The 21,662-nt window shown below is 44.9% G+C and overlaps 1 protein-coding gene across 2 annotated transcripts in view; it reads left to right on the top strand.

Moving 5' to 3' along the window:
- The first annotated feature begins 272 nt into the window (after positions 1–272).
- ANLN (anillin, actin binding protein) overlaps positions 273–21,662 on the top strand; it is a 43,983-nt gene continuing 22,593 nt past the window's right edge. For both annotated transcript variants that reach the window (XM_056118210.1, XM_056118211.1), the window contains exons 1-11: positions 273–369; positions 6,173–6,513; positions 8,054–8,264; positions 11,569–11,759; positions 12,038–12,145; positions 15,156–15,282; positions 16,662–16,772; positions 17,935–18,173; positions 19,235–19,377; positions 19,822–19,969; positions 20,955–21,090. In XM_056118210.1, the coding sequence (XP_055974185.1) occupies positions 315–369; positions 6,173–6,513; positions 8,054–8,264; positions 11,569–11,759; positions 12,038–12,145; positions 15,156–15,282; positions 16,662–16,772; positions 17,935–18,173; positions 19,235–19,377; positions 19,822–19,969; positions 20,955–21,090 (1,810 nt within the window). In that variant the 5' untranslated portion in view covers positions 273–314. The remainder of the gene's footprint in view (positions 370–6,172; positions 6,514–8,053; positions 8,265–11,568; positions 11,760–12,037; positions 12,146–15,155; positions 15,283–16,661; positions 16,773–17,934; positions 18,174–19,234; positions 19,378–19,821; positions 19,970–20,954; positions 21,091–21,662) is intronic.

Below are 21,662 nucleotides of genomic sequence, written 5' to 3' on the forward strand. Positions count from 1 at the left end.
CATGCTGTGAGAAATGAGAGAATTTTGAAGCTGTTTTCCTTTCTCATCTAGAGAAATCTTGTACAAAGCCCTCGCCATCCAAAAAGCGCTGTTCAGACGACAAGAAAGTTGAAGTGTCTAATCTGGAAAATGAGCAGCCCGTCGGATCAGCTCCTGTGAAATCCTGTTCCCCTAGCCCTGTGTCTCCTCAGACACAGCCCCAAGCCTCCGCTCCTGCCCAGGAGCCTACTGCCCCCGCTTGGTCACCGATGGGCCAGCCACCAGGCCTGGGCTCCACACTGGAAGCACCCGCTGCCTCTTCAGTGAGGACCCGAATGCAGAAACTGGCTGAAAGGAGGCGCCACTGGGATGCGAGTGATGATGTGACAGGTACCATTTATCTGGATGGTCTGGGCATGCCTCATTTCAGTGAGAGTAAGCCTGGGTGCCAGGGAGGGGCCCAGTGACTGGAACACAGTATTCTAAACATCCCTGGGTCCCGAGTCCAAAGCAGCACCTGAATTCCATGGTGAAGATGGGGCCCCCAAAAAAGCCAGCCAAAAGGAATCCACTCTGGGGGGTGGGGTGCAGCCTTTACTTATAGGATCCCTGTGTTCAGGGCCCAGCTCCGCAGTCCCCTGAGCACTAAGGCAGGAGTGGCCTTGCCTGCAGCCCTCAGTACCACTGGGCGTGGTGCAAGAGTCAACTTGGTATGTTTTAAATTTTATTCAAGTTAAAAACATCTTAATAACACTGAAAAAGACAAACACTTTCATTTGACCATAGCCTGAGGGTTCTTTACTTGCAGGTATTTTGCATACATGTGGTATATTGAATTGGCTGTGCTCTCAGTGAAGATGGTGCTGTAGCTTTTACACTAGTTCACAGTAGTCTGATTTTATATTTGCACTGGAAATATGCATGCAGGCCTGGCGAGATAGTGTAGGAGATAAGGTGCTTGCCTCACATTTTCCAAACTCTGGTTCGAACCCTCACATCACATATGGTCCCTCAAGCACTGCTGGGAGCCAGTCCTGAGCACAGAGGCAGGAATGACCCCAGAACACCACCAGGTATGGCCGAAAAGCAAACCAAAGCAAAACAAACAATATTCTTCTGGGGAGAATTGTTGAATATTCTTTTTTTTTTTAAAATAATTTATTTATTGAATCACTGTGGGAAAAGTTACAAAGCTTTCAGGTTTAGGTCTCAGTCATGCAAATATCAAACACCTTTCCCTTTACCAATACTTATTTTTTTACCACGAAGAACCCCAATAAAACCCCACCCCCCACCCCTCCCAATGCCTGTGAGGCAGATGAATTCTAGTTGACACTTTATCTGCTTTGATTAGATTCATTGTTTCAATAAAAGATGCACCACTATTATTTAGAGTTTAGCCCCCCTCCCCCCACATCAGACATTCTGAGAAAGCATTGTGAAGTGATTCGCTTTCTACAGCTGGGTTCAAGAATTAAATGTTGGTTTTGGATTTCCGCTATTTTGCTAATTAACCCTGGAAGTGTTTCTACTGAGAGTCAGATAATTAAGAGATTGGTTTCTGTGCTCTGGAGTCGTGGCCGTGCTGGAGAGCCGCTCCTGGGGGGCAACTGGCGGCCTCAGTAGGGCGTGAAGGACGGACTGGAACACCCCCATTCCCATGAGGTTTTAGTCGCCCCCACACCCCCGGCTCACACCTGCTCTCCACAAGGCACCCATGTGGCCGCCATCTTTCTTTCCAGAGAGGAGAGGGCGAATGGGGCAACACCCTTTCCCCTCCGGGCAGATATGATGGCCTGGATTAACGCATAGTCCATTCACTTTTCTGCTCCAAGCTGCTGGGTTCTGCATTAAGTCCTTGTGCTTCTGGGGCCGTGGCCGTGCTGGAGAGCCGCTCATGGGGGGCAACTGGTGACCTCAGTAGGGCGTGAAGGATGGACCGGAACGCCCCCCTTCCCATGAGGTTTTAGTTGCCCCCGCACCCCCAGCTCATACCTGCTGTCCACAAGGCTCCCATGCGGCCGCCATCTTTCTTTCCAAAGGGAGGAGGGCGGAAGGGAGCAACACTCTTTCCCCTCCGGGCAGACATGATGGCCTGGATTAACACATAGTCCGTTCACTTTTCTGCTCCAAGCTGCTGGGTTCTGCATTAAGTCCTTGTGCTTCTGGGGCCGTGGCCGTGCTGGAGAGCCGCTCATGGGGGGCAACTGGTGACCTTGGTAGGGCTTGAAGGATGGACCGGAACGCCCCCCTTCCCATGAGGTTTTAGTTGCCCCCGCACTCCCAGCTCATACCTGCTGTCCACAAGGCTCCCATGCGACCGCCATCTTTCTTTCCAGAGAAGAGAGGGCGAATGGGGCAACACCCTTTCCCCTCTGGGCAGACATAATGGCCTGGATTAACGCATAGTCCATTCACTTTTCTGCTTTAAGCTGCTGGGTTCTGCATTAAGTCCTTGTGCTTCTGGAGCTGTGGCCGTGCTCCAAACTTAACTCTGATTTTCAGGGAGAAACATTGGGTGATTTACTTCCCATTGATCACTTTGTATATACAGAGATGTCACGCGGCCACTTACATTTGGTTTGGAGGAAAAGTCCTAGTTCCCGCATACTCGAGCTATGCTTGTGGAGGCTTCTGGTCACCGGGGTTCCATCTGGGGGAGGCGGGATGCGGCACCTACTCCATCTGGGACTTCCCGGTGATCTCGGCTCTTTTTGGAACCTGGTTTCTTCTCCGGGAGCTGTGGAGCCAGCCCTCCATGTGGTCCTTCTTCTCTCTGTACGGCAGTGTGCTGTAAAGATGGCGCTGGGGGGCGGGCCGTGGGCATGACTTCCGGGATCAGAGGTTATTTGGGGGCCGGGATGGTCCCGGCGGTTTGGAGGAAAAGTCCTAGTTCCCGCATACTCGAGCTATGCTTGTGGAGGCTTCTGGTCACCGGGGTTCCATCTGGGGGAGGGGGGATGCGGCACCTACCCCATCTGGGACTTCCAGATGATCTCGGCTCTCTTCGGGACCTGGTTTCTACTCAGGGAGCTGTGGAGCCAGCCCTCCATGTGGTCCTTCTTCTCTCTGTACGGCAGTGTGCTGTTGGGTGGTGGTTTTCTAACTCTCTCAGCCAGTGTGAGCTCCGCAGCGTCGGCGGCGGATCCTGCTCTATGTTGAATATTCTTTATTTGATGTTATACATTAAGTCACAGAGATACTTTTTATTTAGTGAAGACAGCATTTTAGATACAGGGAGTTTAAATTAAATTACCATAATGAAGGCCAACAAACAGATAAAGGGGTCACCACCAACTTTTCTTTGGCCTTTGCCAGGCTCATAATACAGCTTGAAGCACATGTGAGTCTTCCTCTGTTCTAGGAGACTGTGTGATACATTAATATAACCAGATGTATAACTCTACATAGAACACGAATCTCTGCAGGTTTCCAGGTGGAATTTATCACCTCTGAAGTGAACTTTACTAATCACGTCCATTCAGGATGGAAAAACAGTGATTGCACTTCCTGAATGGTAATGGTCAGGATTCAAAAAGCTGATCATATTTATATAACTCCAACCCAGTTAATGTTACTCAAATCAAGCCTGGCCAACAGGAATGGTTTTTTCTATTTTGTAGTGTCAGAATTCAAGCTCAGGACCTCACACATACAACACAAGACCCCCCAACCCCCAACAGAAATATTCTCTATTTTGTTTGGATTTGGATAGGGGGTCACATCAATGATGCTCAGGGTTAATTCTTAGCTGTGCTTAGGGATCATTCTTGGCAGGGTTCTCGGGACCATATGGAGTGCCAAGGATTGAACCTGGGTCCACAGCATGCAAGGCAAGTGCCTTACCTGCTACACTGTCTCTCAGGCCCAACAGTCTATATATATTTTTTATTGAATCACCGTGAGAACAGTTATAAAGCTTTCAGGTTTAAGTCTCAATCATACAATGATCAAAAACCCATCCCTTCACCAGTGCACATGTGAAGGGATGTTTCACCACCAAGAACCCCAGTATACCCCCCCATCCCACCCTTCCCTCTGCCTGTGTGGTAGATGATTTTCACTTTACTCTCTCTTTGATTACATTCAATTTTTCGGAAGAAGACCCACTATTATTATTTGGAATTTTCCCCCCAACAATCAGACCTGCCGAAAAGGCATCATTAGATAATTTGTTTTCTATTGCTGATAATAAAGAACATTAGATGTCGTGAGGCTGCAACAGCAGCCACTTACTTTTGTATTCTGGTATTTTAGTAATTAAGTACAGAGGGATTTCTGCCAGAAGCTACTGGGTTCTGAGATTGGTTTGTGTGCCTCTGGGATCATGGCCGTTGAGGAACTGAGGAACCTTTTGTGGGCGGCAACTAGGAGTCTCGTCCGGGTTGGGGGAAGGGCCGGTTCCGCCTCCCCCATCCCGAGAGGCCCGTGCGCCCCGTCACTGTAAGCTCGTACCTCTCCCTGACAGTATATTTTTGACATTAGCAATTCTCATCTTCAGCTTTGTATTCAAGAGATTCTGTCATATGTATTTAGCAATGAAATGTGTGTGACTCGGGTCGGTGAAGGGTGAGAACATCAGAAGGCTGAACATAGGCATGGCGTGTTGGGGCTGTTGGCTAAGGTGCTAGAGTGGTGAGGACTCGGATCCTTGCCTTTCTGGCCCCAGAGGCCAGGAGTAAACATCCAATAGCGTTATTTGTGCTACAATAAATTTTATTACATTTTGCTCTCTTACTCCCCAAACCTTGAAACTATTTATAACCTATATTGACAAACTATATTACTAAACAAGAAAATAAGGAAATCAGGGTATAGAGAAAATACGGGGAGGAAACAGAAAGAAATGAGGGACAGAGTTAGCTTATTAGATAACAGACCTTTAACTCTGCTGTACTTGACTAAGAGATGGTTCTGATATGGCAGTGGCCAAGGTAAACAGGTGCAACACTTATCAGTTACATGACCGGTGTTTCTCAGATAAAAGCAGGCCATCACTATTCTGAGCACCTCAGGGTATTCTCCCTGTGTTCTAAGCTTGATTGTGGGAGTCAGGAAAGGAGAAGTTCTCAAGGCAGGCAGATGGCCGGACTCCAGACACAGTTGGTAAAAGTGATTTCAAAGTCAGACCTGCCTTGTGCCCCTAGACAGGTGGTGGGCAGAGGGGCTGTCTTTCAGCTTTCCTCCAGCCCTGGAACCAGAATTATTCAGACTGGAGTCTCAGAAGGATGGTGGATTTTTTTTTTTTTAAGTTCTCTAGTTAATTCTGGTACACAGCTAAAACTGAGACCTTTTTTACATGAACACATGAACACACTACACATATTCACGATCACGGCCATCCTGTTGTTTGTCGATTGCCTCAGGCAGGCCCCAGTAACATCTCCTTCATCCTAGTCCTGAGATTTTTTAAAAAGTGCCATATTCAAGGCTCTTTCAGGGTTAGGAGAATGAGACCCATCATTGTTACTGGTATTTGGCATATTGGGTACGCCACCGGGAGTTTGCCAGACTCTGCCATGTGAGCAGGTTATATTCGGTAGCCTGCCAGTTTGTCCAAAGTAAGAATGAGATAATAAGATGTCGCGCGGCCGCAAATGCAGCCATGTGCTTCCGGGAGCTGGGTTTTATATTATATTACAGGCAATATTTCAAAATAGCTGTTTTTGTTTTGGGGTCACGCCTGGTGGTGCTAAGGGCTAACTCCTGGCTCCAGGCTCAGGTATTATTCCTGGAGGGCTTGGGGGACCATATGGGATACCAGGGATTGAACCTGGGTTGGCTGTGTATTAGGTAAGCATCCTACTTGCTAGACTGTTGCTCTGGCCCCAAAATGGCAGGATTCTTTTTTTTTTTCTTCTTTAACTGAAAGATTTTAAGTATCGGACAATGAAAAGTTACAGATTGGACCTTATGGCAATCGTTTTACTTGGGAGGGACTCCACAGTGATGCTCTGGGGACCCCTTCTGATAGCACTATGCATGGAGGATTTGGGTGGCCTCCAGACCATGACCAGTGGTGCTGGGAATCGAACTTGTTACTATACTTCTTGTAAGACCTGTGCTCCACCCCTTTCAGCCATCTCCCTGGCCATTTTTCACTAGAATTTGAACATAAAAGAATTTTGGGGTTTCAGAATAGAGTGCTGTGGTATTATCCATACATAAATATGGGTTCTCGTTCTTTCCCCAGCATCCTCAGTGGATCCACCTGAAGCCTGTGTCCTCTCGGTGCCTGCAGAGGACAGGCCTGCCTCCCCTCCTCGACCTGCCCCTTCGGGGGGCCCAGCCACCCCCCTTGGCAGAAGGGGCCGTCTGGCCAACCTTGCTGCTACTATTTGCTCCTGGGAAGATGACATCAGTTACTCATCTGCAAAACAAAACAGTGCCCGAGAACAGCCTGGTACCACTTGTTTATCCAAACTTTCCTCTGCAAGTGGAGCATCTGCTGGGATCAATAGCTTCAGTGTTGAGCAGGAAGCTGCATGCTGTTCCCAGAGGGACGGTGCCGGGGCTTTGAAGAAAGGCTCTGCGGTAAGTGGGTGCAGTTCTGATTGTGGAAACTGTCCTTTTTCTGGTTTTGAGTAGTAGTATTTATCTCTTACCTTTTTTTTTTTTTGATGACTGATGCAATATTTGTAGATAGATCCATGTATGTACAGGTAGCAGTATGTTCATGTTTAGAACATTAAATAGGAAGTTAAAAGAGTTTGGCATTCTATTATAGATGAATTAGTTGTCGATTGTTTAGAGTAAGTGCAATTCCAAGGTGTGGAATATGGAGTGATGGAGCCTCTCTTGTTGGAGAGAGTGCACAGAGTCACTGTCCCCCTAATTAGCATTAGGATGCATATGTGTAGCTGTGAGATAGAAGCTGTCTTTGGAAAGTACCCCCTATCAATTGTTGTGTTCTTCCTGAACAGAGTTGTCAGGAGTAGTTGTGACACACTGTTGCAGCCTTTTGTGTGTCTGAGAGGCCACCTTACCCGTGCACGACTATAGAGACTACCGTCTTTGGCTTTTTAGTCTCAGTGATTTTTAAAAGCAAAGGAAACATAAAATTTTTGTCTTTCTGAGTATTGCCTTTAACTCTAGAGCTAGGATCTTGTTTTTGTGCGCTACACCTGGCAGTGTTTAGGGCTTTCCTTATCTATAAAATGGGAAGGAGAGGATTATGGTGGGGCATGAATGAGTTAATGTTCATAAAGCATTCTGTTATAATCAAGTGAATGATATGATTTTCCCAAGTCAGTATCAACATAATTAAAATGTAAAAAATACGCAGTTAGTTAGAGATAGTACAGTGGATAGAGTGCTTGCCTTGGATATGACTGACCTGGGTTCAACCCTCAGCACCACATATAGTCCCCCAGTACCTCCCTCCAGGAGTGATCCCTGAGACAGAGCCAGGAGTGATCCCTGAGCACAGAATCAGGAGTGAGCACTGAGCACAGAGCCAGGAGTGAGCCCTGAGACAGAGCCAGGAGATAGCCAGGAGTGAGCCCTGAGCACAGGGCCGGGAGTGATCCCTGAGCACAGAGCCAGGAATGAGCCCTGAGCACAGAGCAGAAGTGAGCCCTGAGACAGCCAGGATATTGCATGTGGCCAACATCTGCAAGGCTTTATGTGTGTATATACATGTGTATACCTGTACTGCCTCTCTGGCCCTGGTTAGTTTGCATTTATTTAGGTTTTTGGGTCACCCCTGCAGAGTTCTGCACTTGGTGGTCAGGCTCTGGGAACCATATGGGGTCTTCTGTGTGCCGGCCAAGCATTCTCTCTGCTGTCCTGTCCGGGACCACCAGCTCTCTGCATGGGTGGCTGGGTCTGGGGCGCAGGAGCTCAGGACAGGCCTCAGGCGAGCGACCGCGACCGCCCGTTCCCAGTCCCTTGGGGATCAGTTCCCTGCATTTCAGGGCTGATGTTTCCAGACCCATCACATGATTTGATGTATCTAGAGAGCAAGACTTGTTCTTTCTCTTTTAAATACGTTCACATAAAGGGTATGAAACAATGGAATTTGAGTTGTTTTAGCTATTCTGGATATTCTCATTTACTTTTTGTTGTGTTTCAGAAAGCTGCATCCCCAGTGAAACCTTCTGTCGCATCCCGCACTGAGCTACAAAATCCTGAGCGACTTCACAAAACCCGGGTTAGTCCTCTGAAAACAGAGGCCTCAAAACCAGCTGGGAAGTCAGCTGTGTCCCAGACAGTCCGACCCAGAGAAGAATTAAATCGAGAGATTTCTCTGCAGTCTCAGCCTGACACCAAATCTACAACACCAGGTTATGCACAAAAAAAAAAAAAGAAGAAAAAAATCTAAAGTAACTGATTTTTTTGGTGTGGTTATCTGTTATTTTCAGCATAATCTGTTCTCAGCATTTTATTTTTATTTACTTGTTGTTTTGATTTGGGCACCACACCCGCAGTGCTCAGGACTTACCCTTGGCTCTGTGCTCAGGGATCACTCCCGGTGGTGCTTTGGGGCCCATAGTGGGTGCTGGGGATCAAATACCCAGGACAGCTGCATGCAAGGCAAATACTCTGCCTTCCGGACTCTCTACCTGGCCCCCTGTTCTCAGAGTTTTAAACGTTGGTTAATGGTACAGTCACTGTCTCTGTCCTCCCATTGTTCATCGATTTGCTCGAGCGGGCCCAGTAACATCTCCATTGTGAGACTTTTTACTGTGTTTGGCATATAGAATATGTCATGGGTAGCTTGCCAGGCTTTGCCTTGTCTGTGAGATACTCTCAGTAGCTTGCTGGGCTCTCCGAGAGGGGCGGAGGAATTCAACCCGGGTCGGTCGGGTCGGCCGCACGCAAGGAAAATGCCCTAGCGCTGTGCTGTTGCTCCAGCCAATGGTACAGTATTGGCAGCAAGTGCCTGCTTGTGTTGACTGGGGCTTCTTAAAAGTCAGCTTTGATAGAGTAAATGATTAGTCACTAACATTTAGGTATGTCTGTTTAGGGGCTGGAGTCATAGTCCACCAGATGGGGCACTTGCTTTGCATCCAGCCAACCAGGGTTTGATCCCTGGCACCACATATAGTCCCCCGAGCTACACCAGGAGTGATCCCTGAGCACAGAAACAGTAGTAGTATTTGAAAATTGCCAGGTGTGCCAGAGAACAAAAGAACAACAAAAATAGATTTTTCACAGTGAACATTGGGGGAACTTTGTTGTATCTTCTGGATGATATAACATATCCAACTAAGTGTCATAGTGGAGAATGAAAAACTCTTGGAAACAAGCTGTAAAGCACAGTGCTTCTCAAGTTCTCTCTGAAGACACCAGTAGCAAATGAAAGTGATCTTCCGTGAATTCCTTCACTCCCAATGATGTATGTGAATGTATACTAGGACGTTTTGAAATTACCGAATCAATGCATGCTACAGGAAATCCATTTTTATCTTGTGGTCACATATTTTTCTGACATATCCCCATATATTGTTCATTGAGAAACAGGTTTAAAATATGTGGTTCAAGTTTTATGGCAGGATGATTTATTTAATCTTTATTATTCCTTATTAGAATTATTTTGGGAAAGATTTTTTTTACCTGACAATAGAACCTTCGCTTGAAAATAGAAACATAACTTGAAAATAATTATCTTTCACTTGAAAATAGAAACTAGAAACTCTAATATATACACAAAAAAGAAGAGACCAGATGGACAGATGAGAGTAATTAAAGACCAATTCTGTTTTCAGATGAGCCAAAATTAATATTGAAAGTAATAACAAAGTTCCACGTGAAATAGGACAGTTCCTCCTAATTTTCTAAAGATGATTATGTAGATAAACATTTTGTTTTTCAAAATCCATTGCCAGCGACTCAGAGCTACTTGATTTGGACGGGTATTTGTATTTTTAGTGGACTGTAGTTTCGGACAGCAGATGGAGTAATACATGGCATGCGGCTCTTCAAACTGTGGCCGTGGGCCAAGCTCTGCTTAGCTGTGCTGTAAAGGAAATCCTCTTGCACACAGTGACTCCGGCTCTGCCGTGAGAGCGGCTGCTTTGATGCTGAGGTAGAAAGGAGCCTTGCTGCTGTGGCCACGTGGCCTGTGGAGCCCACAACACTTCCCGGACCATTCCAGCAAAATGCTGCCAATTCCTGAGAGAAACCGCCTTTATCTTGCTCTGGTGTGCGGTATTTCAGGGGGCCCTGGAGTGCAGGGCCTGATGCGGGCCTCTCCATTCTGTAACAGTGGAGCCATCTTCCCTTCGTACAGCACAGGGTATGGAGAGGATTGCATCTCTTTCATTTATTCATTTGCTTTGGTTTACACCCGGCTCTCTACTCAGGGCTTGTTCCCGTTCTGCATTCAGGGATCACTCCTGGCCATGCTTGGGGGACCACATGGGATGCTGGGGATGGACTGGGGGTCAGTCACATAGAAAGCAAGAGCCCTACTGCCATACTGTCACTAGGACGTTAGTTCTATTTATGAATTACTTTATTGCTTTTTTGGGTCACACCTGGCAACGCTCAGGGATTACTCCTGGTTCTGCACTCAGGAATTACTCCTGGCAATGCTCCGAAGACCATATAGGATGTCTGGTATTGAACCCGGGTTGGCTGCGTGCAAGGCAAACTCTCTACCTGCTGTACCTTTTGTTCTATTTCAGTGTGCCTCATACTACTCAGACATCAAGAAATCCTTTTATTTAAAAAAAAAAATTGGAGTTGGGGGGTTAATACCCAGCAGTGCTCATGAGTTACTCCTGGCTCTGCACTCAGAACTCACACGGAGCATATAGGATGCCGGGGATTCAACCATGTCCAGGTTCAGTCATGTGCAAGGCAAACCCTACCCACTGTACTATTGCTTTGGGCCCTGAAGACATCTTTTGATTAAATAATTTCTAAATTTTCTTTTGAGAGAGACCAGGGATATTCCATAGTTTTCATACATGGAGCTTCCTAAAGCAATATAAATAAATTAGGCTATAGAAATACTAGTAGTTAGGCCAGGACACAGTGCTTAAGTGTAGTGTTGTTTAGTTGTTCCAATCATGTAGGGTTTTCTCAGCCCTTGTCCCCTCACTCTACTTTTTTTTTTTTTTGCTTTTTGGGTCACACCGGCAATGCACAGGAGTTACTCCTGGTTTATGCACTCAGGAATTACTCCTGGTGGTGCTCAGGGGATCATATGGGATGCTGGGAATCGAACCTAGGTAGGCTGTGTGCAAGGCAAACGCCCTACCTGCTGTGCTATTGCTCCAGCCCTCTCACTCTACTTTTTAATTTGTGTGTGTGTGTGTGTGTGTGCTGGAGGCCACTCTGTGTCCAGGATCGAATCTGGGTGTCCTCCACGCAAGGCCTCTGCTTCAGCCCTTGAGTCAGCTCCCTGGCTATTCCTGTACTCCTTTAAAGAAATAAATACTATAGATGTAGTAGGAAATGGAATGTAATAGAATAGTATGGTAAAAATTTAAGTATGAACTGTTTTTATACTATCTATTTTCTGAGTGTTTATTCACAGTAGAATCAAAACCTTTGGGTTCTGTACTGGTTTTAGAAATTTTCTCATAAAAACTATACTTATCACTGAATAACCTCCAAAATGTGTGCTTTTCTTTGTAGGAGGTGCAGGGATTAAGCCTTTCCTGGAACGCTTTGCAGAGCGTTGTCACGAGCACAGCAGAGAAAGCCCAGCTCGAAGCACACCCCACAGAACTCCTGTTATCACCCCAAACACAAAGGCCATCCAAGAAAGATTATTCAAGCAAAGCGCTTCTTTGTCCACCACTCATGCAGCCCAACAGCTCAAGCAGGTATTAATTACCTCTTTTAACGTTACTCATTACATTGTCAGCATAGTACCTAGAAATTACGTTGGGGGTTCTAATGTTAGTCTTTTGCGCTGAGATAAGTAACATTTTAGTTGTCTTTATCACATAGTTCAAATTAGAAATATTAATATTCTGTGTTCCATATGCATTGTGAGTTTTTAAATTTCCAAACTGGAAACAAGTAAAGTTGAGTGGTACTTGGATATCCTTAAACATACGATTAGTCATGCATTTAAAATTGAGCTTCTGATAATTTTTAGGAACGTGAAAAAGAACTAGCATGTCTTCGTGGCCGATTTGACAGGGGAAATTTATGGAGTGCAGAAAAAGGTCAAAACTCAAGAAGCAAAGAATCAGAAGCCAAACAGGTAATGCTGACATGGCATGTAAACATAAACTTGGTATCAAAGTTGTAGTCTAATTTGTGGTTTTGTGTTAAAAGTAATTCTTCATATACTTTCCTCTTTCTGTTAAAAAGTGACACTTTTTTCTCCTTAAATGTTCACTTCAACTTTGCATTTCTCATTTTTCCATTTAATGGAAATCTTTACCAGATTCATCGATCATCTGCTGTAAATAAAATTCAAATCAAATTTTGAAAATTTCTCGTTATTTAGTACTTCCAGATTCCTTTGAACTTTGGTTCTAAAATGTTTCTCTGCATCTGCTTTTCTCGTTCTTGTTTCCTTCCCTCAAATCCCATTCTTTTATCCCGTCTATAATCCAAGAGCTTCCCAGCAGAAAGGAAACAATCCATTTACCCAGTCTTGAGAATGACTGCCGGTTGATTCTGTTTCTCTCAGTCCTTGCTAACAGGCCACGTTCCCGGGCGCTCTGATGTTGGCGCGTTTTTTTCCAGTGTCCGCACAGGCTTCCCCTTCCTCACAGGGACAGCCGCACCCAGCAGTGCTGTCTGCCTGCCTGCTCATCTTGCTGAGCTGTGGCTGAGGAGGATCGTGTGCTCTGTCTTCAGAATAATTTATTTGATATTGTTTGTTACTACTAAATGGCTAGTGGAATGATCAAAAAAGACTCATTTTTCATTTTTTCATTTCATTTCATCATCCTGTTAATCGTCGATTGCCTCGAGCAGGCCCCAGTAACGTCTCTTTCATCCTAGCCCTGAGATTATATTCACGACTCTTTAGGAGAATGAGACCCATCATTGTTACTGGTATTTGGCATATTTGGTACGCCACGGGGAGTTTGCCAGACTCTGCCCTGTGGGCAGGCTACATTCGATAGCCTGCCAGTTTGTCCAAAGTAGGAATGAGATAATAAGATGTCATAAAGAAAAGTTCTGATAAGATGTCGCGCAGCCGCGAATGCGGCCGCGCGGTTCCGGGATCTGAATTTTATAGTCTCTGAGTCTTGGCCGCTGATGGGATTACACGGCGCCAGGGGGCCAGGTGGTGGGTGTGACCCCCGCCTACTGGAATTTGGAGGATCTGGGTGGAAGATGCTCGACTGCAATTCGAGTAGGCTTGGAGGTCTCGGCCCCGGAACCTGCGTGGCTTTGTCCCTCTGCCAGTACCTTCATGTGTGCGGAGAGTGGTCTCAGCATGGTGGTGGCTGGTCCTGGAGGTCTTCGGCTGCCAGAGCCCCGGTCGGGGCGGGGAGGAAAGCTCGACCCGCTCCCCTCCAAGGGGTCCCGGCGAGGGACACCCAGGCGCGGGGGCAAAAGACTGCACTGTTCTTGTCCGGGACTCAGTAAAAGAAAATTTGTAAGAATGGTTCTGTCTAAACACAGTATCTTTCTTTGTTCTCTGTATCTGCCACTGCCCACATCTCCCATAGCTTTGGAGAGACCCCTGTGTTCAGTCTGGCTCCTTCCTGCAGGCTGTAGCCAGAGAGGTACTTCTGTAAGACAGATACTTGTATGTCTGAAACCTCCAAGAAAGCAGGGCTGGAACGGTAGTAGGATAGTGGGAATTTACCTTGCATGAGGCTTACCTGGGTTCTATCCCTGGCATCTCATATGGTCCTCTGAGCACCACCAGGTGTGGCCCCTAAACAAACCAACAGAAAATCTAGCAAAGCAGGCTAGAGGCTTAGAACAGGGGTTAAGGCACTTGTCTACATGGGCTGACCCCAACTGGATCCCTGGCATTATGTGGTCCCACAAGTTCCCCTGGGAGTGACTGCCAAGCTGGGACCACCACCTAGTGTGCCCCGGAGAGCAAACAGCCACAGGCAGGTAAATGAAACACCTGATGCCCTCCTTACAACCATAGCTAGAAAATGCTCTGAAGTGAATGGTCAGACGCGCGCTCCCTGTTGCTCTCCACCACGCACTTTAGTTCTGTCAGACTGCAGTTTCTCACAGGTGGTTGGTGTTCCTGGTCTTACTAGGTTGTTCCTGTCCTGTGAGGAGCCTGTTTGTCAACTGGGTCAAACTTTAATTCCCTCTGAATTCCTTTTACCACTTTTTTCAAGGGGGCTCTCTTGTCCCCCATGCAACCTGTATTTACCTCATCTGATTGTAATTATTTCTCTACTCATTTAATCTAGTCAGTCCATTTTAAAAGTAGGGCTAGAGAGGAAATAAGGTATGCGTCTTGGGTATAGCTGACCTGGGTTCAGTGTTCGGCCTGGCACATGGTTCCTGAGTGCAGAGCCAGGAGTAAACCCTAAGTACAGCTGGGTGTGGTCCCAAAACAAGATGAAAGACAAAACAAAACAACAAAATAGGCCACCCTAAAAACAAAAACAGTATTTTCATTGCGTAATCATCTTAAAACTGATTCAGATGAGGGAAGCTTTTTCCTTTCTCTTTTCTTCTTTTCTTGTGATCATTTTCTTTTTTCCTTCTCTGGAAAGTGGAGTCCTGGTATAGAGCCTGTCTCTGGATCTGATAGGGGTGGAATGAACTGGGTGACGGGATTGTTTCTCCCCTCTGTGGCTTTCACTTGAATTGGATTATGTGAAACAGGTGTCTCATCAGGGTTTTCATCTCTGCCTCTGACTGAGAGTCATCTTGCTTTTTTTTTGGAGGGGGGGGGGTCACACGTGGTGATGCACAGGGGTTACTCCTGGCTCTGCACTCAGGAATCCTTCCTGACGGTGCTCGGGGGGGCCATATGGGATGCTGGAAATGGAACCCGGGTTGACTGTGTGCAAGGCAAAAACTCCCTACCCACTGTGCTATTGCTCCAGCCCCAACTCTCAGTCATCTTAAGCTCGGCAGTCACCCCAGTACTCACTGACCCTGAGTGCTTATTCCCTTGTAATGCTGATGAGCAAACACCAGTAGCTGTTTTCTTCCATGAATGTGTGTGTAGAATAACAAGCCTTTATTTTTCCCATTTGATATCACGGGGAAAAGAACTTATAGTTTTGAGAAGTTTTTTTTCTTCATTTGTTTTTTTGTTTTTGCAGGAAATTCACTGTCAGAACACTCCCCTCAAAAAACATCAAGTTGTTTCAAATAGTCCAACACTTGCAGTAACAGAAAAGGTGACTGAGAATCAGACATCAGTAGAACCTTCCAGTACACAGCCTACAGGTCAGTGTCTTTGATTGCTTCCCCCTCCCACCCCTCCACCCCCCATTTTGGGCCATACCTGGCAGTGCTCAGGGCTTACTCAGGAGTTATTCCTGGTGATGCTCGAAGGACCACATGGGTTGCTGGAGATCGAATGTCAGTCAGCCACATGCAGGGCAAGTGCCCTTCCCCCCGTCCTGTCGCTCCAGCCCCATCCTGTCTCCAATTTCTGCTTCATGAAAATGTAGTGCTCAGTCACCTTGGTTCTATAAATTGAGCAGAAATGCTACTGTAGTATGAAAAGGTGAATTCATCTCTTCATATCATTCATTCACATTTCCACTTCCAGCCTTGTAATGTTTTTTTTCCTAAGTTCTTCCCAGAACATGAACTCATACTCTTGCTGAAAGTGCGAATATATATATATGTATATATCTTACATATATATATTTTTTTTGCAGAGTGGGGAGGAAATGCAGTAATATCTATTGAATGATGTGGTATGCATATTTTTTAATTCAGCCGCTCTGCAAGTATTTCTTCCTATGGTGGAAATATAAAGAAGTTTAAAGTTTTTTCTCTGCACTCAGGGATCATATGGGGACCTGGGGGATGGAACTGGAGTCATTCATGGGCAAGGCAGATCCTCTCCTGCTGGACTATTTCTTCAGCTCCAACCCGTGGTTTATTTTTATTTTGTTTTGTCTTCATCAATTTTATATCCATTTATTAATTCTATTTCCTCCTCCCCATGGGTGAGACCATCTGATAGTTGTCTTTTTCCTTCTTACTCTGCTTCATCTAATCCATTCCTTTCCTTTTGCTGCAAGGGCAAAGTTTCATTTTTAAAAATAATTGAATAGTATTGTTTGTTTACATGCGTCTCATCTTCTTTGTCTAGTCCTCTATTCACGGGCACATTGTTTCCATGTCTCAGCATTTGTAAACAATGCTGTGGAAAACATTGGGTTGTATATAGTGTGTGTGTGTGTGTGTGTGTGTGTGTGTGTGTGTGTGTGTGTGTGTCTGCACTGGGGATTAAACTCTGAGCTGCAACACATCCAGGGAAGTTCTCTGACCCAGAGCTACATACGTGGCTTCTGCTTATTCTTTCTTTTCTTAATGTTTTCATGTTCTTCAGACAGAAACACAAGACTGTTCACCCCAAAACAGAAACCTAGCACAGAAGTGAGATTGCCGAGTCACATAGTAGCTCTAGTTTTAACTTCTTAAGCTCCTTCCCATTTTCCAAAATTATTGAATTTGAATACAAAACATTTAAAAATAAGTGTTGTTTTATAATCAGGAAACAGTCACATGTGATTCCTTAGCTGAGGAGTTCTAAGTTCTTTTATATATATTCATACAGGTTTTCTTGACACCATTTTTTTTCCTTTTAGCTTCAGTTGAATGTGAAATGACGAAGTCTAGCCCTTTGAAAATAACTTTGTTTTTAGAAGAGAAAAAGAATTTAAAAGTAGCATCAGACCCGGAGGCTGAGCAGCAGACTGGTTAGTTTTATTCTTTATTAATGTTGGATAAATTCCAAGAATATATCGGTAGAAGCACATATTCAAATATACAGTGTTCTAATATTTTAAAATCTCTTGTGACCGCATAGTGCTCTTTTTTCCTTCAGCTAGGAAATGTTATAGCTTTTATTAAGATACAGTACTGTTACCTTTTGAGCATATTATAGTACCTGTGAGAGTCCAATTATTCACTCACTTTCAAAAGCAAAAAGCTATAGTTTTGGGACACTTGCACACTGGACACGTGCAGTGTGAGGAATTAGTGGCTCTTGCATCTTACATGAGCCCTGCCTTGGGTATGTCGGGAGTTTCCTGTTACTGTCTGCCATGAAAGGGTCATCCTCCACCCTTGGGAAATAAATGATTTGAAAGAATGTTTTTTGGAAGCCACTTTAGGCTGTAATCTTACAGTTTACATTTTACTATTTTTTTTTCTTTTTGGGTCACACCTGGCAATGCACAGGGGTTACTCTTGGCTCTGGACTCAGGAATTACTCCTGGCGGTGCTCAGGGGACCACATGGGATGCTGGGAATTGAACCCGGGTCAGCCGCGTGCAAGGCAAATACCCTACCCACTGTGCTGTTGCTCCAGCCCCTATTCTTTCTTTTTTTGCGGGGTGGCACAACTGGCAATGCTCAGGGCTTACTCCTAGCTCTGCACTCAGGAATTCCTTCTGCTGGTACTCAGAGGACCATATGACATGCCAACCCCACATTAGTCTTTCTTAAATCCAAAGAGTTGTATCAGCTTTTGATAGTCTCAATCTTTTTGCTTTAAAGATGTTATTGGAGGGCCGGAGGGATAACTGACTGGGCTGAGCACAAGCTTTCCTTGAAGGAGACCCACGTTCAATCCCTGGCACCACATGATTTCCCCACGCACTAGGCCCATCACAGGTCCTGAGCAAAGGCCAGATGGGACCATCTCCCCACTCCCATCTGATAAAAAACCAGGAAAGAAAATGTTACTGGGACTTTGAAAATTATTTTGGTTTGATATATAAATATTCTAAGAAGAGGTTTTTTTTTTTCAAATTAAGACATTTTTCCTGTTTAATTAGTAAGCTTCTGAGTATTAAGTCTTCTCTGCTAATCCTTTAAGTCTTAATGATCACAATTGTCTATTGAACTATTTTTCAGAAGTGATACGTGAAATTGAGATGAGTGTGGATGATGATGACGATATCAATAGTTCAAAAGTCATTAATGACATCTTCAGTGATGTCTTAGAGGCAGGTGAACTAGATGTGGAAAGGAATAAAGAAGAGATGGCTCCAGAAGAAGCAGAGGGCACTGAGGAACAAGAAGATGCACTGAATATCTCCTCCATGTCCTTACTTGCTCCTTTAGTGCAGACAGTGGGTGTGATAAGTCCAGAGGTAAGGACAGGCTAAATCCAAACAGACTTGGGAACAGGGAATCAAAGTCGTTTTGGGATCCACCCTCACCCCTCACCCTTTTCTTCTTGGCTACACCTGACACCTGGCTGTGCTCAGTGCTTAGCCCTGGCTCTGTGGCCCAGGCTCACTACTGGTGGTGCTCAGGGTTCTCTGTCGGGCCAGCTGTATGCGAGGCAGGTATCTGTGCTCTGTCTGGACCAGCATCCCTTTAGATGGGGATTTGACACTCTATATGGTCCATCAAGCAACCCTGATGTCACTTCCCTGAAAATAGGTCTTAAAACTCTCCAGAGGTTTCCTATAACTTTAGATAGTATCTAAGGTTCTTATCTATAATAACTTTCAGGGGTGGGTGTTTGGGCTCAAATCCTGGCCTGGCCATTGATTGTTTTTTGCTTAAGTTATTTAACCTTTTCAGTTCCATTTACTTTAAGAGAAGTTAAAAAAATAAATAATACCTACATGATGGGGTTATTATTATTATTATTATTATTAATGCATTAATGCCGGAGAGCCCGGCAAGCTACCGAGAGTATTCGATATGCCAGACACAGTAACAACAAAGTCTCCAACGGAGACGTTACTGGGCCCGCTCGAGCAAATCGACGATCAACGGGAGGGCCTTTACCTATTAATGCATTAGTATTTAGTAGCAGTAACATTTGTTGAACATAGATTATTATCACTAGTTGTCACCCTAAAATGAATTATTGCAGCTCCGTTCAAAAGTTGGTTCAATTAGAAATATTTTTTAAATGAATGATTTAAGTGCAGGTTTCCGATCTCTGAACTTTTTTGTTGTCCTGGGAATTGAACTCATACGTGCAGAGCACTGGCTCTGCTTCTAGCTCCATCCCAGGCCTATCCTTGAACTTTGATTTACTTACTCTTCATGAATTAAATATGCCTGACTTTTATGATGATTCAGTTTACTTATGGATATTTATTTCTTCATAATAGACCTATTTATTTCTCAGCTTGATTGTTTTTTATCGGTGTTGTCCATAAAGTCTTCTAACACTTGATGTGCTTTTCTGCAGAGCTTGGTTTCCTCGCCTGAGTTGGGATCTAAGGAAACCAGCGTAAGTGAAAGTCCCAGGCCAGGAAAATTCCAGAGGACCCGTGTTCCCCGAGCTGAGTCTGGTGATAGCATTGGCTCTGAGGATCGCGACCTGCCTTACAGGTTAGAACATTGTAAGGAACGTGCTCACTGAGGGCTATGGCTTATACGGCATCAGAACTTGGGTTTAATCTGTAATATACTGTCACTAGTAACTCACCCATGTAAAACTTTGGATAACTTTGTCAGCCACTCTCTTACCAGGTGGCATTATTCTGTTTTGAGAAGTGTTCTGAAATATATCAGTATCAAATTCTGCTTCGTGTGTTCAATAAAGCGGAGTGCTCAGGGACCAGATAGATGGTAAAGGGCTGAAGTGTGCTTGCCGCTTGGCTCAGCTGACCCCAGTTCATCTCTGGCACCGTATATGTTCCCCTGGCACAGCCAGAAGTGATCCATTGGCACAGTCTCTAATGAACCTAAAGCAAACAACAACAAAAAGAAACAAGCAAAAACCATACTACTCTGTACTGCTGAGTTTTTAACAGAATAAATTATTTCCCAAAGCATTGATGCATATAGATCTCAAAGATTCAAAGAAACAGATCGACCTTCAATTAAACAGGTGATTGTGCGAAAGGAGGATATTACTTCAAAATCGGAGGAAAAGAATAAAGCCTTTTTATGTCCAGTCAATATCAAACAGAAAATGCAGGTATGTTCTTTTGGAAGGGGATTTCCAATGTTTCCTGTTCCAGATTGCATTCCCTGGGGTCAAGGACCCAGTCTTAATCCTCTCTCTACCCTGAGTGAATAGCGCAGTCTGTGGCATTTTGCTCAGTAAATCACTCTTGGATTCAGTTTAACTTGAGAAAAATTCTCTTTATTGGAGAATATAGAAAGTTGTTTGTTATCACTATTACTTTTCAACATGTTTGTCATATATATTCCTTAAATGATGATGCTGGAAAGTAAAATTGATTTTATTCACAGGTTTGTTTTTTTTTCCTTTTGCAAGTAGAAAGGCAGTTTTAAAAAATTGTAACATAAATGAACCGGATAACTTTTAAACCTCTGCTTTCTTGGAATTAGTTGCAATTATGATCTTATGTGAATTCCATCTTTTCACAAGAATGTTTATGACTTTATTACCACATAAATGTTTTTGGTGCATAGTCTGACCAGCATTTCCCAGTTGGGGGCCATTCGTCTCCTATAGGTCCCCAAATATTCAAGAGGGTCTGTGTGAAAACCACATAAAAGTGGGGGCCACAGCCTAAGACTAGGGGTTGGGGACACAGGAAGGAAACAGGTCAGAAGGGCTGCAGTGGGGAAAGGCCGAGAAGCTCTGGCTCCACCAGAGCCTCCAGCCCTGTCTGGCCTCCCTCTCTCTCTTCTGAAAAAATTACTCAGCGCTCTCCTGGCAATGTATGTCCTTTAACCGAACAAGCAAAACACCCCCCCACCCCGGTTGGATGGAGGCTACTCCGGGACCCCAGGATGGTTTCTGCTGCCCCCTCCCAGGACCACAGTGTCTGCTCTGGGAGGACAGTGGGACTGGGGACAGTGCCACTGGCAGTTTCGCTTTATCTGAATCACTGTGTGTTTTGGAACGTGCCCAATGAGATGAATCAGAATTAAAGTTTAAATAAAGTGAAACAAATCAATGCTTTTTTTCCTCCTCCCCTTGGTTTCACTAGGAACTCAATAATGAAATCAATCTCCAGCAAACAGTGATCTATCAAGCTAGCCAGGCTCTCAATTGCTGTGTTGATGAGGAGCATGGCAAAGGGTCCTTGGAGGAAGCTGAGGCAGAGAGACTTCTTCTCATTGCAAGTATGTGTGATGCCTCGGGACTGCTTCATCCTCGAAGTCTCTTTTTGTCCAGTAGAGTCAGTAATCTGATTTCAGCGATAAATTAAAAAAACAAAACAAAACTGTTTTTCTGTTGATTTGAGGGCCGTACCCAGTAGTGCTCAAGGCTCGCTCCTGGTGGGCTTGGAGGCCATCTGTGGTGCCAGAGATTGAAACTAGCTATGTGCAAGGCAAGTGCTATGCCTGCTGTACTATTTTTCCAGCCCTGTTGAAAATCTGTTTTATTTGGTCTTTTTTTGTTTCTCGTACTCATAAAAATTGTTGGTACTATGTACTTTAAGATAAAATGTAATTTGCATGAAAGGCAAAAGAAAAGTAGTTTGCACATTTGAGGAAGTCGAGGTTGTGAAGAAGATGCTGAGAAGCCTGTGGCCTGAGCACCCACATGCACTCAGGCACGCTTCAGCACACTCCTGCTGCTCTCATGTGCGGCCAGAGGGCCTGTGAATTTTGTGTGTGTTTCTGTGGTTCTGGGTGACAGACTTACTGAGGTACAATGACTCAGCAACACAGAGAAACTGAATCGATGGTGA

The sequence above is a fragment of the Sorex fumeus genome, unplaced genomic scaffold, assembly GCF_029834395.1.
Source record: "Sorex fumeus unplaced genomic scaffold, SorFum_2.1 ptg000037l, whole genome shotgun sequence".
NCBI lineage: Eukaryota > Metazoa > Chordata > Mammalia > Eulipotyphla > Soricidae > Sorex > Sorex fumeus.